This window comes from Suricata suricatta, chromosome 10, assembly GCF_006229205.1.
Source record: "Suricata suricatta isolate VVHF042 chromosome 10, meerkat_22Aug2017_6uvM2_HiC, whole genome shotgun sequence".
Lineage (NCBI taxonomy): Eukaryota > Metazoa > Chordata > Mammalia > Carnivora > Herpestidae > Suricata > Suricata suricatta.
The window spans coordinates 10,422,970-10,446,118 of NC_043709.1; the positions used below are offsets into that span (position 1 = coordinate 10,422,970).

Consider the following 23,149-nt stretch of genomic DNA (forward strand, 5'->3'; position numbering starts at 1 on the left):
GCGGACACTGTGGACTACAGTTTCTCAGAAAGAAACCGAGAGAAGCATCGAAGGTCAACAAGGCAGATGGGAGGGGGATGAAGTTGGGCTGGAGAGTCACCCACTCGCGAGCGGGAATGGCTCCCACCCTGAGCCCACCTCACAGAGTTTATTAGGGTAAGTAGCCAGGAGGGGTCTCCCCTGTGGGCAGAGTCGCAGCAATTCTGGGGACAGGAGGTCCTGGCTTGGAGCCCAGCTCCCTCCAGGGTCTGGGGGGAACCACACGTCCCAGGAGCCCCACCTTGCTGGCCCCGCATTCCTGGTCTGTGTACGCTGTCCCCAGACTCACTGTGGTGTCTCAGAGGCCCAGGCACCTTCCGTTTCACAGAATTTACCCTCATTAATGCAATTGTGGTTTCAAATCGCGCCCCCTCCCCTTCCCCGCAACATTCCAACACATACACAAGTGAAGGGTTTTGGTTTCAGTTTACCATGAAAATATTTTATTGTGATTTTTGTTTTCCGCTAACAATATCTAAGCATCTCAAACTTCCCATCTTGGACTTCTTTCTCATCCATGTAGGACGGACTGCTGTATTCCTCGGTAAAACAGGATTCTACCTTAGAATATTCTGAAGTGCTGTGATTAATTTCACTATTAGTGGATTATATACATTGTTGAGAATACCTTTTCCCCTGACCACAAACACTGATGTAACGAACAGGGATTTGGGAACAAAAGTAGCAAGAACATTGGGTTGGCCGCTTGTTAAAAAAAAAAAAACAACAACAGTATAAAGCTAGAACATTCAGAACAGTGGGATGCCATTCAGACAACAATGGGAGATAAGAACCTTGAAAGTCTAGAAACCCATGAAGAGTATCAGGGGCTTTCTAGATTGTAAAAGTGGCATTTCGCTCGCTCGGAGGGACGGAGAATGGGTGTGGCAGCAAATGATGAAGAAACACCCTGGCCACTCTTACGGCGAAAACAAACAGGCCTTAGGCACATCCCTTCCAAACTCATTACGATTTGACACACCAAGCTTGAAGCACAAGAAGTACTAGTGAAACTCTAAATGAGGATGAATGTGGTTTCCAAGTGGGGAAGCCCTTTGTAAATCTGACGTGGAAAGCAGAGCTGGGAAATCTACCCGAAATGTAAAAAAGTCGAGGAACCTCATACATGAAGTGAAAAGCCACACTACAAACTAGGGGGCGGGGAATGTGCACCATCCGTGAGCGAGCCTGTGTAAACAGTTTTAAAAAACTTAATCAGAAAAAAGATGAACATCCAACAGAAGGAGGTCCTTAAAGGGCTTTAGCCCAGTAAAAGAAAAAAAAAAAAAAAGAATGCCCAAGAAAGATGAAAACACGTGCAACCAGACAGTTACCGAATAATGCCAATATAAGTGATCTAATGACTTTTTTTTTTTTTGCATATCAGAAAGGCAAGGATTTTAAGAAACCACAATCCCCCGTGGAGGCCCAGACATAGATCAAAAGCCCCTTGTTCATGGCCGGCAGGGAGGGGGCTGTAAGGTCGTTCTGGAGGGAGGGGGGAGGGCCACGTCGACTGCTAGCCCCAAAGTGCACAGGCCTTTGACCAGTTTCCTATTTTCCTTTGCCGAGCCGTTCTTTCCAACATTTCTAGAGTGCATGTGGGTTTGGGAGTCCCCTCTGCTTCCGAATTTCTGCCCACCAGCCGGTGTAGAAGGGACGCCCGTGCTGCAGGCACACTGCTCACTCAGGCTCGGGTGGCCTGCAGTCCCGACCTTCCTGGTCACAGCGGGGGGACCGGCAGGGGCTCCGCAGGCTCAGAGCAGCTGCTCTCCTGCCCCATTGCTTGGAGTGACCCTCGTCGTTGTCAATGGTAATTTGCCCTAGTGCCTGGGCTGCCCTGCTCTTCCAAGCCTTCACCCCTCCCCCAGCACCCTCCCCAGGGGTCTCTTCCCTCCCCATGCATTCGCCCCTGCCAGGACCAGGCTGCAGACCCAAGCCCTTAACACCACCGGACCGGACATGTCCGAGTCAGAACAGGCTCTGACCGAGATGTGTCCTCTCCGGACGGGCAAAGCCTGGACCTCAAACTCCCTCGAATGATAAGTCACTGGAAAGAGAAGGAAGACAGGGACAAAAGCAAGGAAATCTGGTTAAAAAAAAAAAAGTGGGCAAATGGAATGAGTATACAGAAAGCGCCAATACTTTGGAGCTTAACATGAAATTCACATGACAGAAGAATGTGCATGTGTGTGTGTCTGTGAGAGAGATCGGGAGACGGCGGGGAAAGGAGAATTAATTGGCCGAAGGCCAAGTGAGAAGGTAGGAGGTTGACTAAGTTCCGAGTTTCCACCTGCTCCAACATGGAGGTGACTCTGGGAGGGGCGGGGGGTGGGCAGGTGGACTTCCTGGGGACCCCCGGGACCTGAAGGGGCTCAGCACACCTCCCCAGGCCTGCCGATATCCCAGGGAGGCAGCGACAGGTAGTCCTGCTGCTTTAAGGCTTTGAAATGCCGGACGGCTGGCATCTGGGGAATGGCTGGGCACAGGGCCTTCTTGGGCTGGAAGACGTGGTTGTGGTCCCTGGTCTCAGAACAGGGACCTGGGGAAGAGGGCTTCGTCTGGGGTGAGAGAGGGCCAGGTCCCAGGCCAGGCAGGAAGCAGTAGTCGCCCACCTGTTGCAGGACCAGGAGCCCCTCAGGGTGCGGGGAGACAGGGGCCACCTCCACTCTGGGCTCCCCTGGGCTCAGGGTGGGGCTGCTGGCTGCAGGAGGGGCAGGACTGCCCAGAGGGGACTTGGGAGACTGGCCTGGGGTTGGAGGGATGTCCACATAGGCCTCGATTTCTGGCCTCATGGGGGCTGGGATGCCACAGGGCCCACCAGCTGGTCCAAGACTGAGGTTGGGGCTCTGGTTGGAGGGCAGGCCCAGAGGGTGGACCTTGCAGACAGATGGCAGCCCTGTGGGCAAGGGAAGAGCCAGGTCTACGGTGGTGACATAACCAGAGGCCGTAACCCCATCCTTGGGCCCCCCCGAGCCCATGGGCAGAGCTGTGAGGGCCCTGTCCTTTGGGTCTTGACCGCCCACCATTGACCTGTGAGCAGCAGAGGCAAGGCCAGCCCCGGACTCCAGGGAAGGGTTCTCTTCAGCCCCCGGGCTGAGGGTCCTCTCCAAATCCTTGGCCCGGTCCTGTTCCATCACCTGAGCCAGTGGGACCAACTGGACCTGTCCTCCCGCGGGAAGACACAGGTACTCCAGGGACCCTGGGGGCTGTGGCTTCTGGCCCCCGCCTCTCTTCGGGGACTCCAGCGGGCCCGCCACGTCAGGCAGGGAGCGGCTGCGGGGTAGCCCCAGGTAGGGGCCATTGAAGTCAAAGCCAGAGACCTGGCTCTCGGGCCTGCTCGCGGGGGCTGATGGGCCTGGCTGGGGGCTGGGGGGCTGCTCCGTGCACAGGTCCAAAGTGGCCGGAGCTGTGTCAGGCTCACATGGTGATTCATGCCCATCCTTCGGGTCCTCTGTGGTGAGAGGTGACACCTCGCTGTGCCTGGAGTCTGCAGAAAACACCCTGTGGGGACATCGGGGGCAGAGGTGTTGGGGCCCCCTGGGCAGCCACTTCAGCTCATGCTGGGGGTAGAGGCAGAGGGGGCCAGGAGGGAGGAGGGGAAGGCCTGGCCCCACCCAGAGCTCAGGGAGCAGGGCAAGGTCGGGGAAGGCCCAGAGAGGACACCAGATGGCCCTCGTGGGTCTTGCTCACTAGCCTCCATGTTCTTGTTCAAGGTCTTCCTCTGCCAGGTGTGGCTCCTCTCACCCCATGCTCCTTGATATCCACCCAACTTCGGGGACCCAGGCCAGGCCCATGCCCAGTCATGCCCTTGTCCCTTCACCCCCCCTCCCACCGTGCCATCAGCACCCCAGTGTGGGGTCTCCCGGGCCAGCAGGGCAGAGAGAGGTCATCTGTTCCAGTCTTCTGCCTCTGGTCAAGTCTAAGGTATGGCCCTCCCTAACCTGGGAATCCGGAAGGTTTTCCTGACGTCTGATACATATGCCACTGACCTCCACGGATGTCTTCGTACAAAGCCACAGCCAGAGGCCACCTCCCCTCAGCCTCCAGCGTGCACGATGGGGCCACCCTCCCAACTCCCAAGGACCCTGTGCCCCGACACTCACCCCTCCAGCTCGGGGACGTAGCAGCCTCTTGGCCCCTTGTGCAGGGAGCTCCTGATGGTCAGTGCCCGGATACTTCCTGGGAGCCTGAGCCCAGCACTCCCGTTCTGGAAAGAGAAAGGCACTCCCGTAGCCTTGTGGGAGCTCCAGAAGCTGAAGGTGGGGGGCAGGGGTGGGGAGGCCAGGGCATGGCAGGGGGTACAGTGAGCCCCCAGACACAGAAGGAGTCTCAGCAAGGTCAGGACCAGCCTCGGCCCCCAGAAACCAGGAAGGAGAGGCCCAGAGAGGGGCTGGGACTTCCCGTGGACCCTTGAGCATCCGAGGATGGGACCTTCTCTTTGCAAGTCCACGAATCCTCAGCTTTGCTGTCCCGTCCTCAGGGAAGCCATTCTGCCTCCTGCCAGCCCACCTGCCCTGGCAGAACTGAGCCCCTTGCTGAGCCCACCCTGACTCCCGGCTCCGTCTCCTGCTCCGAGGGGGGGCCCCGCACACTGGGCCAGCCCTGGGCGCCCGAAGGTGCCCAGAGCACAGCAGAGCTGAACTTGCCGGGGACTGGCCTGCCTCTTAGAGCTTCCTGGCACCTTCCCGGGCTGCCTACGCTCCACACTCAAAGCCCAGGGAGGCGGCGAAGACACGGGCACGGGGACAAGGGTGAAGGAGTGAGGAGCCCCTACTGCCCCAGCCGCCTTCCCGCTCAGGTCTTACCTGGAACAGGTGGCTCTTGCTGGGGTTGGGGATTTTCTCCTCCCACTTCCGGTTCAGCCTGGAAAGACACCAGGGAGGTGACAGCTGTCAGAGACCTCAGGGAGGCTGTCCCAGGCTCATGTACAGAGAAGAAACTGAGGCCCAGGAGAAGATGGGGTTTGGCCCAGGCTCACAGGGAGTGGGTAGCAGAAAAGGGCCTAGAGGGAGCCACTTGTGGGGTCCCCTGGCACCCCTGGGGTCCTGAGTACCCACCCCCAATCACAGAGTCCTCTTACCTGTACCCATAGATTCCACAAAAGCGCAGGACAGGGAGCAAGGCCAGCGTGGTGAAGACCAGGATGAGAGCCAAGACCCACACGGGCAGCACTTCCGGGCGGCAGGGAAGAAAAGGAACATTAGCGTCGGGGGAGGGACAGAGCTGGAGGCTTAGGAGGTGGGAAGAGGGGAGGCCAGGTCAGTGCCCCCAGGCCCTGCACCTTGGGGTGCAGAGTAAGAGGGGAGGCCAGACATAGGCAGAGAAGAGTGCATTGGGGGTGCCTGGGTGGCGCAGTCGGTTGAGCGTCAGACTTCAGCACAGGTCATGATCTTGCTGTTACTGAGTTCAAGTCCCACATCAGGCTTGCTGTTATTGCCCGGGCAGCGCCCAGCCCACTTAGGATCCTCTGTCGCCCCCTCCTCTGCCGTGCCCCACTCATGCTCCTCTTTCTCAAAAAGTAAAACATTAAAAAAAAAAAAAGAAGAGGGCATTGGTCTGACCTCTCCCACCCCCCTGTTTAAGTGCTGGGAAGGACAGAGAGGGTTAGATTCTTTCCAGTAGCAGAAGGAGTTATGGGGTTGGGGATTGGGGCAATGACTCTAGCCAATGCAATCACGGGGAGCTTCCTGTAGGAGGCAGCATACAAGCTTGAGCATCAAGGCACAGGGAGGTTTGGAGAGGCAGAAGTGGGGAAATGGAGCCCCAGCTTCCTGCCGGGCAGCCTTGAGCCCCTCACAGGACTCCCTTGGTCTCTTCCCTTAGGCCTGGTGTCCAGCCCTCCTTTCTGCTTGATTGTGGTGCTGGGACTCCTTCCCTGCAAGGCTGGCTGGGGCCGGGGTCCTTCCTGCTAATACCTCCTTGGTCCTCTCTCTGCCACTCCCTCCTGGACCTAGTCGGGCACTTGTCTCCTGGTGGCCACTATGGCCAACGGTGAGGGACATTGAAAGCAGCCAAGTGCAGGGAAATGAGGGAGACCAGGAAATCAGACCAATTCCTTCCAATCCCGAGCCTCAGTCCATAGCTCCTAATGTTTGCTGCCATGGTAACCGTAAACTCATGCTGAGTGGTCATGAGGTGATGGCTGTCCCAAAGGCTAATGAAACCACGGGCCATATTAACAGAGGGCTAAGGTCCAATCTGAGGGAGGACCACTCTTCCCTGCGATCAGGACCTCACCGGCAGTCTCTGTGGCACACCAGGCATCGCTTTGCAGTGACTGGTGACATATGGGAGAAAGGACACTCCGGGGGGGTGGGGTCACAGCTGGGCTGTACTGGAGGGGAGTGGGGCTGGGACACCTACCCCATTCAGTGTCCCAGGAGCACTCCTCACTCCACTCGCTCCAGACCCCGTTGTAGCCGCGAGGGGTGGGCCTGACCCTCACTCTCGCCTTGTACTTGGTGACAGGCTCCAGAGGTGGCAGTGGCATGACGTGGGCGTTCTCAAGGGTCACCGTCTTGCTCTCCTGTGGGTGCAGGCGAGTGAGCAGGTATGCTGAGGCTGAGGCCACTTGCCTAGTGTGTGGGGGGCCCGGTCGCAAGTCCCTTCCGTCTCAGCGTCCCAGCTTTTCTGCCCCGTCAGGCCCCAGCTGCAGCCCATCACCAGGTCGGAGTCCTCCCGCCCCTCATGGAGGGCGCACAGAGGCAGAGCCCTCGGATGGGACTGGGGACCGCACTCCTGTGACACAGGACAACACGGAGGCCCAAACATCCTGAGGACACAGGACCCCCACTCTCACCCCCTGGGGCCCCCCAACCTCTGAGCTCCTCAGGGGACAGCCGGGACCCTAGTTATGGCCCGCCCCCAGCTCCACCGCTGACCACGCCCCTCCTGGCTTCGGCTTCCCCACTGCCAGTCTCAAGGTCTGGGACTGGCTCTGAGGTTGCTGACTGCACACACAGCCCTGGGGTCGTCTGGGACGTGGGGGCTGGAGATGGAACCCTGGACCCGGGCCCTGCCTGCTTTACCAGAGCAATTCCGCTCTTTAGCAGCTGCCCATCTGCATTCCAGGTAAGGTTTCTCGGAAGAAAAGTCTGAGAGCCTTCCCTCAGCTGCCACTCCGCCCTCTGAGCCCTGATGTCCACATCCCCTTGACCAGTCAGGGTCCCACCGTTAACCTTGGCCATGTCACATCACCTCTGTGAACTTTAGTACCTTCGCCAAGTGTCACGACAATGACTGACTGGCCACACAGGGTCATGACTACGAAGTGGCGGCAGCGTCCTCTGACCGGCCGTCTGCTGGGAGCCAGGCACCTGGCCGGCCGGCACCGTCCTGCGTATGTTCTCCCTCTCCCACTCCCACTCCCACTCCCCGGGCACGGGCTCTCACCTCCCATAAGTCTGCGTCTTTCTTGTACTGGATCTGGAACGTGTGACCTATGTGTTTGTAGAACATCTCCTCTTCTACCCAGCCCAGGGTGTAGCCGTCGCTGCTCTTGGTCACGTTGAGTGTTGGGGGGGGCATCTGGACTGGAGGGAGGGAAACCTTTAGGGAATATTGTTCCTAGCCTTCCTCCAATGGAAGGTTCTTCTCATTCCACGGTGGTCATGGCGCTCTCTCTTCTGGTCCACCCCTTCTCCGGGTCCTTGCGCCTCCCTTTCCATACTATCCACTTTGATCCGAGCGGCCCTTCTCTCGGGAAGTGCTGAGCTATGCTCATTTTGCAGGGAGCCAGGGCATGGGTCACTCCCAGCATTTATGTAGCACGTGAAACCCTGCTAATGGGTCCCATTCTAGCGTATTAACTATGCCAGAGGCTCCATCTGCATGAATCCCTCTCTCAATTCTAACAGCAACCCAACATGGTAGGAACCAACTTGTCACATTTCACAGATGGGGAAACTAAGTCCCAGAACGATTCAGAAACTTGCCAAGCTCAGGCAGCTACAAGTGGTAGTGAAAAAGATGGCAATCTGACCCTCGGAGTGAGTGGTGGATTCCAACCCGGGGGGTTAAGACAGACTGGCCGTGGCCTCCTGGACACTCTGAAGACTGGGCAGAAGACCCTCCTGAAAGCAAACACAGGAGGCCCCTTTGCATGGGGTCCTTGCTACATAAGAGGAGAGGGGGATTCTGACCTGCAAGGATCTACATTTATATGCACATATTTTAGCCCCCGACTGAATAAGTAACGCACAGATTGATTCTTTTGAAGACTGAAAATACCGTCTGTGGAGGACTTTGGAAATCTGAGAGCAAAAAACCCAATCAGGGAATGAAAGGGAAAGTTTGGGGGGAGGAGCAGGTGGGCAGGAAAGTGGAGCTAAAGGAATAGGAGACAACAGGCTTTAAAGATGTGTCCCCAGGGGGAATATTGACAGAACCTTCCTTCGTGTTATTTGCTGATGTCATCGTGGTATTTTCCTGCTTCTTGAGAACTTCAGGAAGAGATCAGAATGCCATTCGCTCGTTTTGCTCACTAGGCTGTGTTTTGTTGAAAGGGACCAGTGTGAAGACTAGGCCACAGGGAGTCCCCGGCTTATGCAGGTTACACACCGAGACAGGACTATTGCAAGGGCACTGGCACACAAGCCTGGGGGTGAACTCACTGTGGTCTGAGCTCTTTATAAACTTCTCTTCCTCCTTTGGCCGAACAGAGATGGTGTACCGGCTGTGGTTCCTGGGGTCAGGCACGGGGATCTGGCACCGGTGCTGGACCAAGAGGCTGCTGAGCGGTTCCTTCAGCACCGGGGAGCACTCCTCCTCCCTGAGGAGCACGGTGCAGGTGAGGGCAGAGGGAGGCAGGGGCCACGGAGGGAGGCAACCTCAGGAGGAGCCGTGGCTTCCACTGGGGCCTCCTGGAGTCCGGAGGAGGTTTGGAGGAGACAAGGTGGTGAGGAGGGTACGGGAGTGGGGAGAGGACGCTCACCTTGCACTGGGGCTGGGCTTGTAGAAGAGGGTGAAGGAGACTGAGCTGGCCACCTGAGACCACACTTCCCAGGAGCAGCTGAGCATGGCGGCCCCGTCGAACAAGCACTGGAGGTTCTGGGGCTGGGCCTTGTCCCCTGGGAGAGCAGACAGTCCCTTCATTCCTGCCCTCCTCTATTCATTCCTTTGCTCGCAGCGGGGCCTACCGCAAGCCTCATCTCAGAGAGATCGTGGAGTTTGGAGACCAGAGAAACTAGGGCTTGGAGTTAGCCTGAGCCTGCCAGTGGTGTGACCACAGGTCAGAGAGTGAATTCTGTGAAGCTTCTCACCCCCTTGCGCACTGCGGGGAGAGCGTCTGGCTTCAGTGTTGGGGGGTCTCAACACTAACATTGGCTCGTCCACACACAGCATAGCGCTCATGGGAATGCAGCTGCTCAGAATGCGCACTTATCAGTGTAATGTGTGCACAGAAAGGGTGCAGAGGCTGGAGCCCAGCCCCGGGTGGGGTGCAGCCACTGTGTCTGTGGAGTCACCAGAGGGATGGAGTCCCCTCCCCAAGTATTGATTCTGAACACACGACAGAAGATTTGTGGGGTATCCCACAGAATGGACCCTTGGACTCTTTCTTTCTGTCCAGGAGCCGAATGAGTCACACCACCCCTCAGGAGGGCATTGCCCCAATTTTGACTTTGTTACCTGTCTGGGAGTCCCAGCGAACCTCCAGGCTCCACTGGCTGGGCCGCCCTGAGAGCCGTGAGCTGGGGGCCAGGCGGGTGCGCACTCGGGCCACATAGGTGCTGCTGGGAATGAGGTGCTCTGGCCCCAGGACAGCCTGGGAGGAGTTGCAGTAGAGGGTGGGAGCATCCTACGGGGAGAGAAGGGTTAATGGAGCAGGCGCTGGCTGGGCCAAGTTTCTTGGCTTAGCGTGGAGCTGGCCATGGTCCTACCTCCCAGGAGTCCTGAAGCCGCTTGTAGACAACCTCAAACTCCAGGTTTGAGAGCCAGTGGCTCTGGGAACCGGGAGGGGCCACACTCCAGGTCAGCAGGAAACGGTCCCCGGTAGGAGTGATCTGCAGGTCCTTGGGTGCAGGGGCCTGGACTAGAGAAAGGGGAGGTCAAGGGCTCATTAGGGGCTGGATGACTCTAGGGCAGCATGTTTCGTGGGGGCAGACTTGGGCCCCAGGCTGAGTGCCGTCCTACCCGCTGGGTAGCCTTGGACAAGACCCCTTTCCTCTGTGGGCCTCAGGCCCTTCATCTGCAAAAGGTGGGGGTCGGGGTTCACTGTGAACAGGAATGAAGGCTGTGCAGATATCCCCTAAGATCTGTGAAAGGTGCTGGTTTCTGAATGGAGCCTCCTGTCCCCACTGCCCACCTTGCAGCCCCTTCCCAGCAGAGGGCGCTGTGGTTCATGTTACTCCCCATCACACTGTTCACCCTCCCCTTTCCACCTGCCCAGGGTCCTGCACCTCTCAGAGCTAGGCATAAATGTCTCCTCTTCCAGAACTTTCTTGGATTCCCCCCTCCCTGCTTGAGCAGAATCCCTTGCCCCTTTTCCTGTCCCACCATAGCCCATTGTATGGGCCTTAGAGCCCTGGTGCATTTAGGTGTCTCCATTTCTGCTTTTCCACCTAGTCAGGAGCACAGGGGTGGCAGGTTTGGGTCTCCACCCCCTTCCCTATCCGCATGGCCTGAGATTTAGTGGTCTCTGAATTTGGGGCATAAAGTGAATGAAGGATGAATGAATACATGAATAGATACACGTAGGCAGCCTTCACAGCCTTCACAGACTTTTCAAGAAGGCATGCCATCACCGATAGCAAGTGTGCGTCTGTTGGGTGAGCATATTCATTAATGGGCGGTAAGGCTCCTGCTTTCCTGTCGCTTCTGTGTCTGAATGCTGAGGGGCGACTTTCAAACACAAACACGAACAGTCCAGTGAGTCCGAGTGGGACGTGGCATGTGAGAGCACATCAGAGCTGGAGCCTCCAGAAAATCTTAAGCTCCAAGTGGCAGATACGGGGTGCCCCTGTCTTCGGTGTCCCCACTGCCGCAGCCCTAGCAGACATCGCTCATCAGTCACTGCACTCCTGGGCCCTGAGCCCCTCAGGGGGTGGGGATCCCTTTCAGCATGGAGCTCTCGAAGCTGCTATTAACTGACTTGGAGCCTGAGTGAACCTGTTCATCCAACCTGAGAGATCGTAGCCCACTAGCTCATTTCACAGATGGAGAAACGGACAGAAGAAGTGAAATACCCCAGACCTCCACACGTGGGCGCCTCAGAGCAGGCCCGATGCATACACCTGTCCTTCCTCAGCTCCAGAAGCTTCCCCGATCCATTGCCAAAATGGTGTGGGCTGGAACTGACCTCCCTGCTGAACATAGGCTCCAGGAGGCAAACATCACACGCCCTTCCCCATTTCTAAGGTGTCCCCATGTCCACCATTGTCACCTTCCCTGTGGCCAGGCTTGTTCACCGCTGTGCTGGTGGATGTGGGTGCCCAGAGAGGGAAGAGCTTTATGAATGAAGTGCACGTGTGTCCTATGATTCATGTGCCCACCCCATCACCGACTCCCATGCCCTGGCCACGTTTCAGTTGAATGCTCATCATTTCCCTGTGGGATGAGTGCCTTAGGTTGCATTCTGGGCCCCAGCCTCCTGCCCCCTCCTGCCCCCTGCCATCTACCCTGTGTGTCACCCACCTCCAGCCTCCTCACATCTGACCAAGCCATGTCCCTTCGATGGCTCTCCGTCACATAGATGTTGGCCTCTACACCCTTTTGCAGGGCACGCTTCAGTGTCTTCAGATCCAGCCCCTGCCTACACCCTTCTCTCCTTCTTCCTTGTGCTGTCCAGCCCTTTTGATGCTGAATCTCCTGGGTTACAATTACTGGCGATTCTCCCAACCTGCCTCGTCCTCCCCAGTCTCCCAGCCTTGACCCATGTTGTTTCCACTAGGAATGTTCTTCCTGCTCTGTCCTCTGACCCACCCTTCAGCTCTCCCTGCAAAGCTCTTTCCCCCGGGAAGCCTGTCCTGACCACCCGCCTCCCTGAGGCTCCTTGCCCACTGCCTCTCAGCACTTGGCACGTGGCATCCACCTTTGGTTCAACTTCTGCTGTGTCCTGACCTCTCAGCCTGGCCCCTCAGCCTGGCCTCGCCAAGATGGGGCCCTTTCTCATCCATCAAACACATTTAGAGATGTTTGAAATGAATTCATCATTTCATGGTGGGGCCTAACCCATCCCCTCCTCTGGGCACTGGCTTTGTGCTGTGGTGATGGGAAGAGGCAGGAAGCGAAGGCAGGAGCCCCCTCTCCATCGGATGCCGGCATCTGCAGCGGGGCTGCCCTGCGTTTGGGACCCGGGATGCTGAAGTCACACACGTGCCATCTGGGTGGCCTTGGGCAAGTTCCTGTTCTCTGAACCTCAGTGTCAATATCAGTGAAACGGGGTTAAAACCAAAAAGTAGGGCATGACACCACATGTCACTGCAATGATTAAATACTATCGGCAGGTTCCCGCAGGGCCAGCCATCTGTAGCATTTCTGCCATGTCCATTTCACTTGAAAAGGTGATCCGCCTCGAACATCTCTATTTTAGGTTCATTGTGAGCACAGATACAATTGAATTAATGAGATTGAAGTGCTAGTTGTGTTTCTGTGTAATACACAGTCAAACGAAGCCCCGCTGTTCCTATAAAATGATCATTGACACCCACCCAGGACCACTGACTTTTTGGGGTCACTGTGGACACACAGCACACTCACTGGAGGCCACTCAGGGAGGACAGTGAGGTGATGACCTCCATCTGCAGTGCAGGGAGCCCTGGGCAAGGCTGACCCATCACTGACTTGACTGCTCAGGGGTGGCCCTTTGGAAAAGTCACATTACCTCTCTGGGCTTTAATTGCCTCATCTATAAAATGGGCTGTTGCAGATATTGGATGAGACTTACTTTGGTGATGAGTGTTTTCAAGCTGTAAAGTTTCTACCCGAATAGGATGGATGGTTCTCCCAGAAGCCTTCAGGGCTGGAAGGCACTATCTTGGCAGGTGGTGGAGCCTTCAGGGCCCAAGGAGGTGCCATTGGCAGGTCCTGCTCCCATTGTACCTGCTCCAATGCCTCCATGGTCAGGAGGCCACACCCTCCTTCTCTCTCAAGAGACCAGACCCACCCCCCAGCCAGCATCTCCGCCCCTTGAAGACTCACTTCCTGGCCCTTCTGCAGTCTGGCCGCCCCTTGGGGGTTAACTGTCCTCCCAGCGACCACCCCCTTCCGGGGACGCCAGGTCTTACCATTCTGGTCCAGAGTAACGGTGAGCTGGGTGCCCAGAGGCCTGTCTGGTCGGAATGAGAAGTAGTCTTGGTCTGCGATAACAAAAATGTTGTAGGGAATGACGCATCTTCTGGGCACGCAGCCCGGGCAGGTGCCGCTCAACGAGTTCGCGTCCTTGCTGGGGTCGCAGGACACCGGCTTCGGAGGGTCCCTGCCACGAGAGAACATGGTTGGCCCAGGGTGAAGGAACATCACTCATTCAACAAAGGTCACTGAGTGTTACCACGTGAGAGGCTCTGTCCAGGCCAGGGTGCTGCCATCCTGGTGGAGGGGGATGCACATAAAACAACTGAATAAAATATGTCATGTGTCCAATGGAGCAAACCTTACAGGACGAATACAGCAGGGAAAGAAGATCTGGAAGCCAGAGGAGTGGGGTGGGGGGTACCTGAAATAGGGGAGACAGGGAAGGCCTCGTGGCAAAGGTGACTTTGGGGCAGAAACTTGAAGGAAGTGAGGGAGGGACCCATGTAAATTCTATTCAGGTAAAGGGAACAGCAGGTGCAAAGGCCCTGGGGCGGGCACAGGCTTGGAGTGTTGCACAGCTAGGCAGTCACCAGTGTGCATGGAGTGGCGTCTGTGAGGGTGGGAGGCGAGGGAGACCAGTAGCGTGAGGTGACAGGCAGCAGCGCTGAAAAGATAACTGAGGAATTTGGATGTCACTGAGAGTGGAGAAAATTGAGAGTTATGAGCAAAGGAGTGACATATTGTGACTTAGGTTGTGAAGGGCTTCCTCTGTCCACTGGGTCGTGGTAGATTGGGGTGAATGGGGGTGGTAGAAATAGTTCACAGCAGGGTGGGGGTGTTAGCCTGGGCCTGATTCACGTCCTAGGTGAAGATGAAGTCTGCAGCATTCGCTGCTGGGTTAGAGGCACTGATGGGGAAGGAAAGGTGGTAAAGGATGTAAAATGACAATGAACCTCCCAGTTGTTCCGCTGGCCCCTGGAGGAGCTTGCGTTTAGTGAGGCGGGATGTGCGTGGTGAGCGGAAGCGGTGTGTTGGGGCAGGGCGCCAACTGGGTTTAGAACATCGGGGGTGGAAGGCACCTTTCTCTCCAGGCCATGTGGAGAGGCAAGCGCTCCTGCCGTCCTGGAGCTTAGGGGACACGGGGCTGGAGAGCATGTGAGCGTCACCAGTACACCGCCCAAGCTGGGTCTCCCCGGATCGAGTATAAAAGACTGGAGATCCCAGGATGAACCCCAGGGCAGCTCGCCCTTCAGGTTAGAGACAACAGAAGGGAGCAGACCTAGAAGATGAGCTGGGGAGACCAGGACAGGGGTGAGTGCGGCGGCCAGGAGACACAGGTGCTTCACGAGGATGCTGCAGTCAGTCTGTGTCAGGTGCTGCCCACGGTCAAGGAGGCAGGAGGCTGAGACCAAGCATTGGGCTTAACAGCAGAGAGGGCTTGGCTGCCCTGAGCCAGAGCCGTCTGGGCGGCCTGGTGGGGCCGGCGGAGGCTCAGAATAACTGGAAAGACCTTAGATGCTGTGGGTCCAGACAACTCTTTGGAGGTGGGTCGCCTCAAAGGGAAGCAGAGGGCAGGCCCCGCTGGAGGAGATGAGGGTCAGGAGGCACCCTGGGGCTTCAGCCCTTGCTAGTGGCGTCTGTAAGTAAGTGGGGGTCAGGGCACAAGTGCTCAGGGATTGGGAACAATCCCATGATTCCATGGCAGGGGGAGACAGGCACTGTAGTGGCAGTGCTGTCCTGGAGCAGCAAGGCCAGGCACGATCCCGGGGGCGCCTTAGACGAACCGGGGCAGGAAAGGACTGAAGGGAGCCTCCCGGGAGGTGGCAGAGATGGGGCAGGCAGTGTGTGCATGGAAGGGGCGGGAACCTCTCGTCCGGGGTGTGATTCAGTGCAGGAGGAATAGGGCCACAGTTGAGGGTGGGAAGTGGGGGTTGGTGAGGAGGGGGGAAGCAGGAAGAAGGGGGCTCCCAGGAGAGCAGGAGAGAGCGTTGAAGGGAGCTGCTCCTCCCGAGGGCCACCCTCCTGGGACGTCTCACTGCACCTGTGATGCTGGCCATTTAATTATTTCTATTATGGTGAGTCAGACTGTCACCAGACCCAAGAACTCTGCGGAATCTTCCCAAATAGCACATGCCATGGAGGCCATGTGAGGGGCACAGAGAAAACTCACACTCTGGAGGCAGCAGCCAGCGCCTTGGGGAGACGTAGAGCCCAGCCCCGCATGCCAGACCCGGGCCCCTGGTTCCCGTTCGGCCACACAGCTGCCCCGTGGACCTTGCCCTCCACAGCCTGGGTCTGCTCATCTGTGAACTGGGCCTGCCCCCTCGCAGTGAGGATAATCTAAAATGGACTTTTGCAGGGCGATTCTGTTTTTTATTTTTTAGTGTTTATTTCTGAGAGAGACAGAGCATGAGTCAGGAGGGGCAGTGAGAGAGGGAGACACAGAATCTGAAGCAGGCTCCAGGCTCTGAGCTGTCAGTACAGATCCTGACACGGGGCTCAAACCCACGAGCCGTGAGATCATGACCTGAGCCAAAGTCAGACGCCTAGCAGACTGAGCCACCCAGGCGGGCCAGGGCGATTCTGGGGAACTGTGATGAAGTACGTTATCACCACCACTGCCATCAACAGCCATGTTCACGTAGCAGCCTTTTCCCCAAAATCCCGACATCAGACATCAGACCTGGCAGGCCGCCCGATGGCGTGGGAGCTCCTGAGCGGGCCTCCCCCTCCCTGCCCTCTGCCAGCCCCCCTGCCTGGCCCAGCCCCACACAGTAGCACCCCTATGGTGAGCCCTGGTATCACTTACTCATTCAGACGTCGGAAGAGGGTCAGGTTGACGAGCTGCTGGGCCTCGAGAGTGTCCGCCCACCTGCAGGTGATGTGGCTCTTGTAGTCATTATAGCAGCTCAGAGTCTGCAGCGGGATGGTCTCTGCCGGGGAGAGGCAGAAAGGGGGTCACAGCTAGATACCTCTTGTCACTGCCCCCCTCCCAGCCCCTCTGGGGTGCCCAGAGCTGAGGAGGGGTTTTCCAGAGTCCTGTAGTGGCTCCTGGCTGCTAGACAGAGCTCCCTAGGGGCCCTGGGCAGGCGGGGAGAACAGGGGTTCTGCGAGTGTGAGGGCCCTAGCTGTGGGCCCTGCAGTCTGGATAGAAACACAATATTCTAGAAGAGACACAAGCACGTTTCCTGAGCCCCTGCTGTGCCCTTGAGCCTGGCACAGGGTCTCCCTCCCACCCCAGGAGGGATGCTTGCATTGGGCACGGGGGGAGCAGCCTGGGAGGAGGGCAGCATAGCAGAACCCTCTGGGACCTCCCTGCCCTGGTCTCTTGGTCAGCTGCAGGGCCTGATGGTTAGCAAAGAGAATGTGGTTCTCGGGGTTATCAGAGAAGCTATGTTCCCTTGGAGCCCTTGGGGGAGGGGGTTCGTGGGCCTTAGGAGCCCGAGGAATATCCCAGCAGGGCCTTCTGAGCAGGAGGAGGGTGCTGGGGCCAAAACAGGGAGAGACCACCGGTCTGAGGGGCTCCAGGAACAAAGGCACAGAGAAGGGAATTGGTCAAGGCCATCCGAGGAGCAGAGTATCTGAGTGGTCGGAAGAGATAAGGCTGCAATGGCCAGCCTGGAATGCCACGCTGAGAAGGTGGGCAGAGAGGCCACACCAGCAGAGACGGACTTTCAGGACGGTGGAGAAGAATGAGAATCCAGGAGGGGGAGCGGAGTGCCAGAGAGGATAAGGAGGGGGCACGTGAGGGAGGGCATGAGGGGTCTTGGGGCTTCCTGGGCACATATGGAGGTTGCCTTGCTCAAGGACCAGCTGTGAGGAAGGTCACGGGGAAGGGGAGAGAACAACGGAACTCACCTTGGGCTCCCACCCTGCCAGGCCCCCAGAAGGGACCCAGCAGGGCAATGGGGAGCAGCACCATGGTCAGCACCATCTCTGGGTCAGCTCTGGGCCAGCGGATGGGCAGCTCAGGTGGGTCCGGGTCTGGGCAGGGGCAGGGGTCCTCACTGCCCTGGAGTCGTGTGTTCTCGCTCAGCTGGAGGCCAGGCCGGACCCATGTCCCCGGCTCCTGTGAATCCTCTCGCCGGGACTCTGCCTGCGGAAGAGACATCAGCTGAGAGCGGCCCACTCCCGTCCTGCATTCCCTGGACTTGATCCACATTGCGGGGTGAACCCAGGAGTGACGCATGGGCTCGGGTGCCCCCGCCACCTCATCCTGGCACCCAGGACAGGCCTTTCCCCGTAGCCTCAATGACTGGGATATGACGTTGAGGGGGATGCGTTGAATGGCTTCTGAAGAAGTGAGTCCCCACCCTGGTGCGTCAGGAGCCCCTGTGCAGTGGAAAACCCTCACAGGGACCCTGGTATTTGGCTCGCTCTGCGCTCCCTGCGGGCCACTGACCTGACCAGCGTTAGAGGGGCCGCAGGGTGTGAGGGCCACTGTGTCCTTCCCTGGATGTGATCACAGGCATGCTCACTCACACTGCGCGCACACACACTCGATTTACTGTCATCCCTCCCACACCACCCTCAGAAGGCCTGTTCCCTTTTCTCCCCAGAGGCGGGGATTTCCTCTTTTCATTTTGTCTGGCCCTGGGAAGTACCCAGGAGAGCGAACAGGGGACGTGGTTCCTTTTCTCCCCATTAGATTGCCTGAAACTTCACTCAAGATGCTCATACGCACACACACAAGGCAGCAACTTTCTTACTGGGAAAAGCAGGTCTCTGGACTCGGAGGACCTGCCCTTCAGCGCAGGCTCTGCCCCTCCCTGCAGCAGCCTATGCTGACCCACCAGTGCTCCCTGACCTTGTTCTCTGCATCGGTAACGGGGGCACAAGTACACCCATCTCACGTGAGAAGACCCCAACGCGGTGATGTTTATAGAGAGAGGTTCCTCTGATAAAGGCTCTGGAAAGAGGAGCAGGCTTGTTTGGAGCTGGGGGGCGTCTGTGTCCGCTGCAGCTTCTGCAGCCGTAGGCCGTGCCCTGGGGGAAGGGCATGGGTCCATGTGGCTGTGGGGCTTTTCTTCCCTACCTGGGACTAGCCTAAAAGTCCAGAGCTTGTATTTGGGTCTAACCACAAGTAGAAATACTACATGTGCAAAGAGAGCAGTTCATCCTGAGATAACTTACAGGTTTAACACGATTCCAAACAAAATGTAAAAACATGTTTGTTTTTTTTTGTAAGAACTCAGAAAAAAAATAGCCATGAGGACAGTAAATGAGATTTCTAGCAATCAGGAGGCCCTCCCCGGTGGCAAAATTTATTGTAAAGATCTGATAACAAAGCAGGTGTGTTGCACACACACCCGTAAAATACATCCATGGATGTCCCGACCAGGCAACTCTATTCTACCCTAATGTCCTACCTGATGAAGGAGGGGTCCTGAATCAAAGTGAAGGGATGGGTAATAAAAAGGCTAAGTTACAATGAATCACATGGTAAAACGTGTCCACCTAAATCTCTGTCCCACCCCATCCCCAAATATGAGGCTCATTAAAAGTTTAAATATAAGAAGTTAAATCATATTAAACTTTCAAACCATGGGGCAGGCAGTGTCTGAGCTGTCCTCCTGCTCCCTGGGAAACAAAAGCTCAGGCTTCCGCTGGGCTTGGTGCGACACAGAAGAAATGATTCTATTTCCTACACTCTCCTAGTACTAGGTGTGGCCATGTCACTACGTTGTCCAAGGGGACGTGAGTGGAAGCATTGGGTGCACCTTCCAATGAAAGGGTTCTTAAAGGGAGTTGGCTAGGGTAGGAAGGGCCCATTTCCTCCTTCTTCCAGCCTACAACTTGGAAGTGATGGCTGGAGCTCTAGAAGCCATTTTGGACCTTGTGGATGGAGCTTCGTACAACAGAAAGAGGGAAACCTGGGTCTTTCTAGTCACTCTGAATCAACCAATACCAGCCTGAGAGCGCCTACCTCTGGACATCTTTTATGTGAGAACAAAAATAAACCTCCATATGGTGAAGCCACTGTTTTTGGGGGGATCTTCCATGTAACCAAACAGATACAATTAGAAATAGAAGAAAACGTCACAGGGCTTAAAGAAGACATCAGTTCGCTGAAGCGAAGGACAAACTTAATTTTTAATAGTGCCACACTCAGTCACATGGTGGTAAATTCTCAGTCACCCAAGAATAAAAGGATGTTCCCAAAAGGTTCCAGTAGGAGACAAACATCATTTTTGATGGAACAAGGGTCAGGTTGGCCAGATTTTCTCACAAGTGACCCCGAACTCTAAATAGACATCTTGAAAATGCTGAGGGAAAATATGTTTAAACCTAGAATCATTAAAAGTCAAGCTTACTGTGACGCACAAGGGCAGGAGCATGCAACATTTGGAAAATGTAAAGACAAAGAAAAATTTCAGATCTTTTCTGAGAAACACAGTTTACTCTGGGATGTATTTCAGGAAAAAATATAGTTCAAGAAAGATAGCGTAGGATATTGGAATTAGCGGTGAGAAAAGAAACCAGTAAACTGATACTTAGTAGAAAAGAATTGTTACTTATAAGGGGAAAGTAAGTAAACATAGGTAACAATGGAGATGATTTTAAGGTGGGAGTTGGCTGTGAGGTTAGGAGTAGAAAGCAGAGGAGAACAGAAAGCTTGTTTAGGATGCGTCTGTTTGTTTTGGAGGAACATATGTGTGTTAATTACGCCCAAATGTTGACAGAAAATACATTACGTACACGTGTTCAAAAGGTAAGGGTTCAAAAGCCACTAAGAGCAAAGGGTAAGCCTGGGAACAAATGGCAGACAGGGAGAGGGAAAGAAGGAGGAAGAGGGGAAAAAAGAGAAGAGAAAAACCAAACACTTTTTCACTTGAGACAAACATGCACACCAAAATTCCCAAGCTCATGAAGAAATGGAATGGCAGGAATAAAAACTGGAAATGAAAAAACAAATAAAACATAAATTCATTCCAGACAAAAAGAATGTCCTAGGACAATCTGACAAAGACTTTAAAATGAAGACTGCATCATGGCCACATGGGGATTATTCCAGAAACAGAGAAAGAGCCATTAAGGAACCTCTTCATGATTAAAAGAAACAGACCAACAGATTAAGGGGGCTGGGGAAGGATCAACTTATCTTGACAGATGCTTTTCAATATTCGATAATACAAAAGCCATTCCCGATGAAACACACGAACAGGTGACCCTTGACAAATGAGGCGTTGAAGGGAACACTGGTGTATCTGGGCATCTACTAGAAATCCGTAGTGACATCAGAGTCCAAGGACAATGTCTGTGTCCTCCCGTCAAGGGCACAGCAGGGGAAGGCTGCCCACTATTGCCGTCTCTAGTGGTCAGTCCTCCCCCAAATAATCTCTAAATTCAATGCAATCCAAGTCAAAACTCCAAAAGGATTTTTAACAGCCTTGACAAACCAATTCTAGATTATAATAAGCTGAACAGGAGAGACGGGTTCTATTAGCCAGAAAAATGATGAGGAGTATAATTGTAGACAGACGGAATAGAAAACAATAAGGAAAATCACCAACTAGGAACTTGGGATGTCAGAGTGGCATTTCTAATCACAGAGGAAAGATGGGCCGCATACTCATAATTATATGTGGAGACAATGAGCTGATAATGTTTTTAAGCTAGATTATTATTTTATGTATTACCTGCGCCTCCAAATTCTAGGTGGATTAACGATCTAAAAGTCAAAACTAAAATAATAAAAAGCATTACAGGTACTTCAACCTTAGGGGTTGAACAAGACACCAAACCCAAAAAGCATAGAGCCCATTATGGGGCTGGAACCCATGAACTGTGAGATCATGACCTGAGCTGAAGTTGGACACTTAACCGACTGAGCCACCCAGGCGCCCCGAGCAATATGTCTATTATACTCCCATTTATGTACAAAGGAAAACTATATACTTGCAGCATGCTTAGAAAATGTCTTGAAGGGACACGCGGTGCAGAGTAGAACGTGAGGCCAGTGGATATGGAATAGCTGCACCTTGTCTTTTATGCTGCATAATTCTGGATCATTCTAACAGTTGACAAAGCAGATACCCGCATATTCACTTAGTACGAAACACGCTCATCAGACAACTGAGGAACTATTCTGCTGTATGGGCGTGGAATGGCAGGACTGAGTAAACCGGTGAATGAAACAGGAGTGACCAAAAGCTAACGGGAAAGGTTCCACGCATTATAAAACTTTCAGAGAGCACGAAAGCGAGAAGTAGAGAAAATCAGAACCTGGCGATACAGAATCGCAACGGGAGCTTTGAGGACTAAAAACTACACATTTGCAACTTGTCACCGGGACCTGTCTGGTGGGACCCCACAGCCTCCAACCCCGGTGGGGACCTTGGAAACACCCGCGATCCCATCCGCAGGGCAAATGCGCGCACCTGGCACACACTCTGAGACAGAAACCCGCTTCGACGCAACCTCCCCATCCCCCACCAGCTCACACGCTTGCTTGCGGAACACACACCTGGGCCTGAACCCGACTGAGCAACGGAGGCTCAGGGTGGAGTGTGATACTAACACATTCTTCGAGGGGGAAAACTAGGTCCCTGTGCGAGGGACCGAGCCCTTTCTCGTCTTCCAAAGTGAGCTTCCAAAGCCACACCAAGTTCTGAGCTGGAGCTTGACAAAGTTCCGGGTTACCTGCTCTCCCCCCAGTCTCTCTGTACCCCTGCACCCCCATGAACACCCATGTAAGCACACACACACCCTTGCTCTCCAGCTCTCCTTTTCTAAACCAGAATGTCGTGGAGGGGACGCCTGCGTGGCTCAGTCGGTCAAGCATCTGACTCCAGCTCAGGTCATGATTTCGCCGTAAGTGGGTTCCAGCCCTGAATCGGGCTCTGTGTGGACAGCTCGGAGTCCGAGGCCAGCTTCGGATTCCGTGTCTCCCTCTCTCTGCCCCTTCTCCCTCATCAAAAATAAATAAACATCAAAACAAATTAAACCAGGATATCAGGGACCCTTGGTGCTCTTCCTGCTCCAGAGACAAGGAGGCAGAAGCCGGTCACTGGCGCCAACTCCTTAGCGACACGTTAGTGGCAAAGCGAAGACAGACCCTCCACAGGTGTCTGACTGCCACCTCCCGAGGCGTCCTCCCTACCAGGACAGCTGGATCCCGGACGGGAGACCCCCTGGCCTCAAAGCCCTACACACAACACTCAAGGAGGTAGCCGCCCCTGGCTCTCTGCTCAGCCGCTGGGTGCCCAAGGAGCCTGGCCGATCTTCCCAAGAGACCAAGCCAGCCCTGACCCCAAGTCCCTGAGCACGCCCGCCCACTCCTCACGCCCAGCCTCTCCCTGTTCTCCGTCCGCAGCCTGGGGCTCCCCCACCGCTCCCCAGCCCACCCCCGAAAGCCAGGCCGTACCTCTTCGTGGCGGGACAGATAAGCCTGTTGCCGGAGTGTCCAGGCGACAGGGAGTCTGTCACGCTTCCTATTTATGCTGACGTCGCCGCTAGGAAACAGAGAAGCAGAAAGAGGAAGCGACACCGGCCAGGCCTGTTTCTGTGCAAGTGACTCCTCACAAGATTGCCCAGCTTTGTAGGACTGTGGACACTGAGATATCGATTTTTTTTTCTGGGCCTTCCTGGCTTGGTCAGTGCTGTTCCTCGTGTCAGTAGCGCCTGCCCTGGACACTCCTACGCAGCCTCTGTCAGCTCAATGCCAAGTTGCTTTCTGCAGCCTGCTCTGCCGCCCCAGGGGACGCAGGGGGAAGGGGGACAACCAGAGGAGGTGACAGCTCAGAGCCAGACGGAGCTGGGCCGGCTCCCACCTGTACCACTGCACAGAGCGTGACTGTAAGCAAGTGACCGGCATGGGACTTCGCCAGGTCTCAGGACGCCCACCTGTTGCTCGCTTGTAAGCATCCACAAACAC

The 23,149-nt window shown here is 55.5% G+C and overlaps 1 protein-coding gene across 2 annotated transcripts; it reads right to left on the reverse strand.

Moving 5' to 3' along the window:
- Window positions 1-453: 453 nt before the first annotated feature.
- CSF2RB (colony stimulating factor 2 receptor beta common subunit) lies at window positions 454-22,747 on the reverse strand. 2 transcript variants are annotated; one of them, XM_029953576.1, is made up of 14 exons: window positions 22,640-22,747; window positions 17,131-17,368; window positions 16,082-16,205; window positions 13,266-13,456; window positions 9,921-10,072; window positions 9,670-9,838; window positions 8,975-9,110; window positions 8,655-8,812; window positions 7,435-7,574; window positions 6,406-6,568; window positions 5,123-5,213; window positions 4,848-4,905; window positions 4,146-4,249; window positions 454-3,543 (listed from the first exon to the last, which is right to left on the reverse strand). In XM_029953576.1, exons 2-14 carry the CDS (start codon window positions 17,204-17,206, stop codon window positions 2,415-2,417), a joined length of 2,691 nt encoding a protein of 896 aa, XP_029809436.1. In that variant the 5' UTR covers window positions 17,207-17,368; window positions 22,640-22,747; the 3' UTR covers window positions 454-2,414. The 2 variants fall into 2 exon arrangements, with proteins under 2 accessions (XP_029809436.1, XP_029809437.1); XM_029953577.1 differs by lacking the exon at window positions 22,640-22,747 and adding an exon at window positions 21,982-22,092.
- Between the last annotated feature and the right edge of the window lie 402 nt (window positions 22,748-23,149).

Excerpts from the sequence above, each read along its gene's own strand:
- CSF2RB (XM_029953576.1), bottom strand. The coding sequence starts at position 17,206 with ATGGTGCTGACCATGGTGCTGCTCCCCATTGCCCTGCTGGGTCCCTTC. Across the intron at positions 9,839-9,920 it reads GGCTTCAGGACTCCTGGGAG|GATGCTCCCACCCTCTACTG; the intron begins GTAGGACCATGG and ends CTCTCCCCGTAG. Across the intron at positions 4,906-5,122 it reads TGTGGAATCTATGGGTACAG|GCTGAACCGGAAGTGGGAGG; the intron begins GTAAGAGGACTC and ends GTGTCTTTCCAG.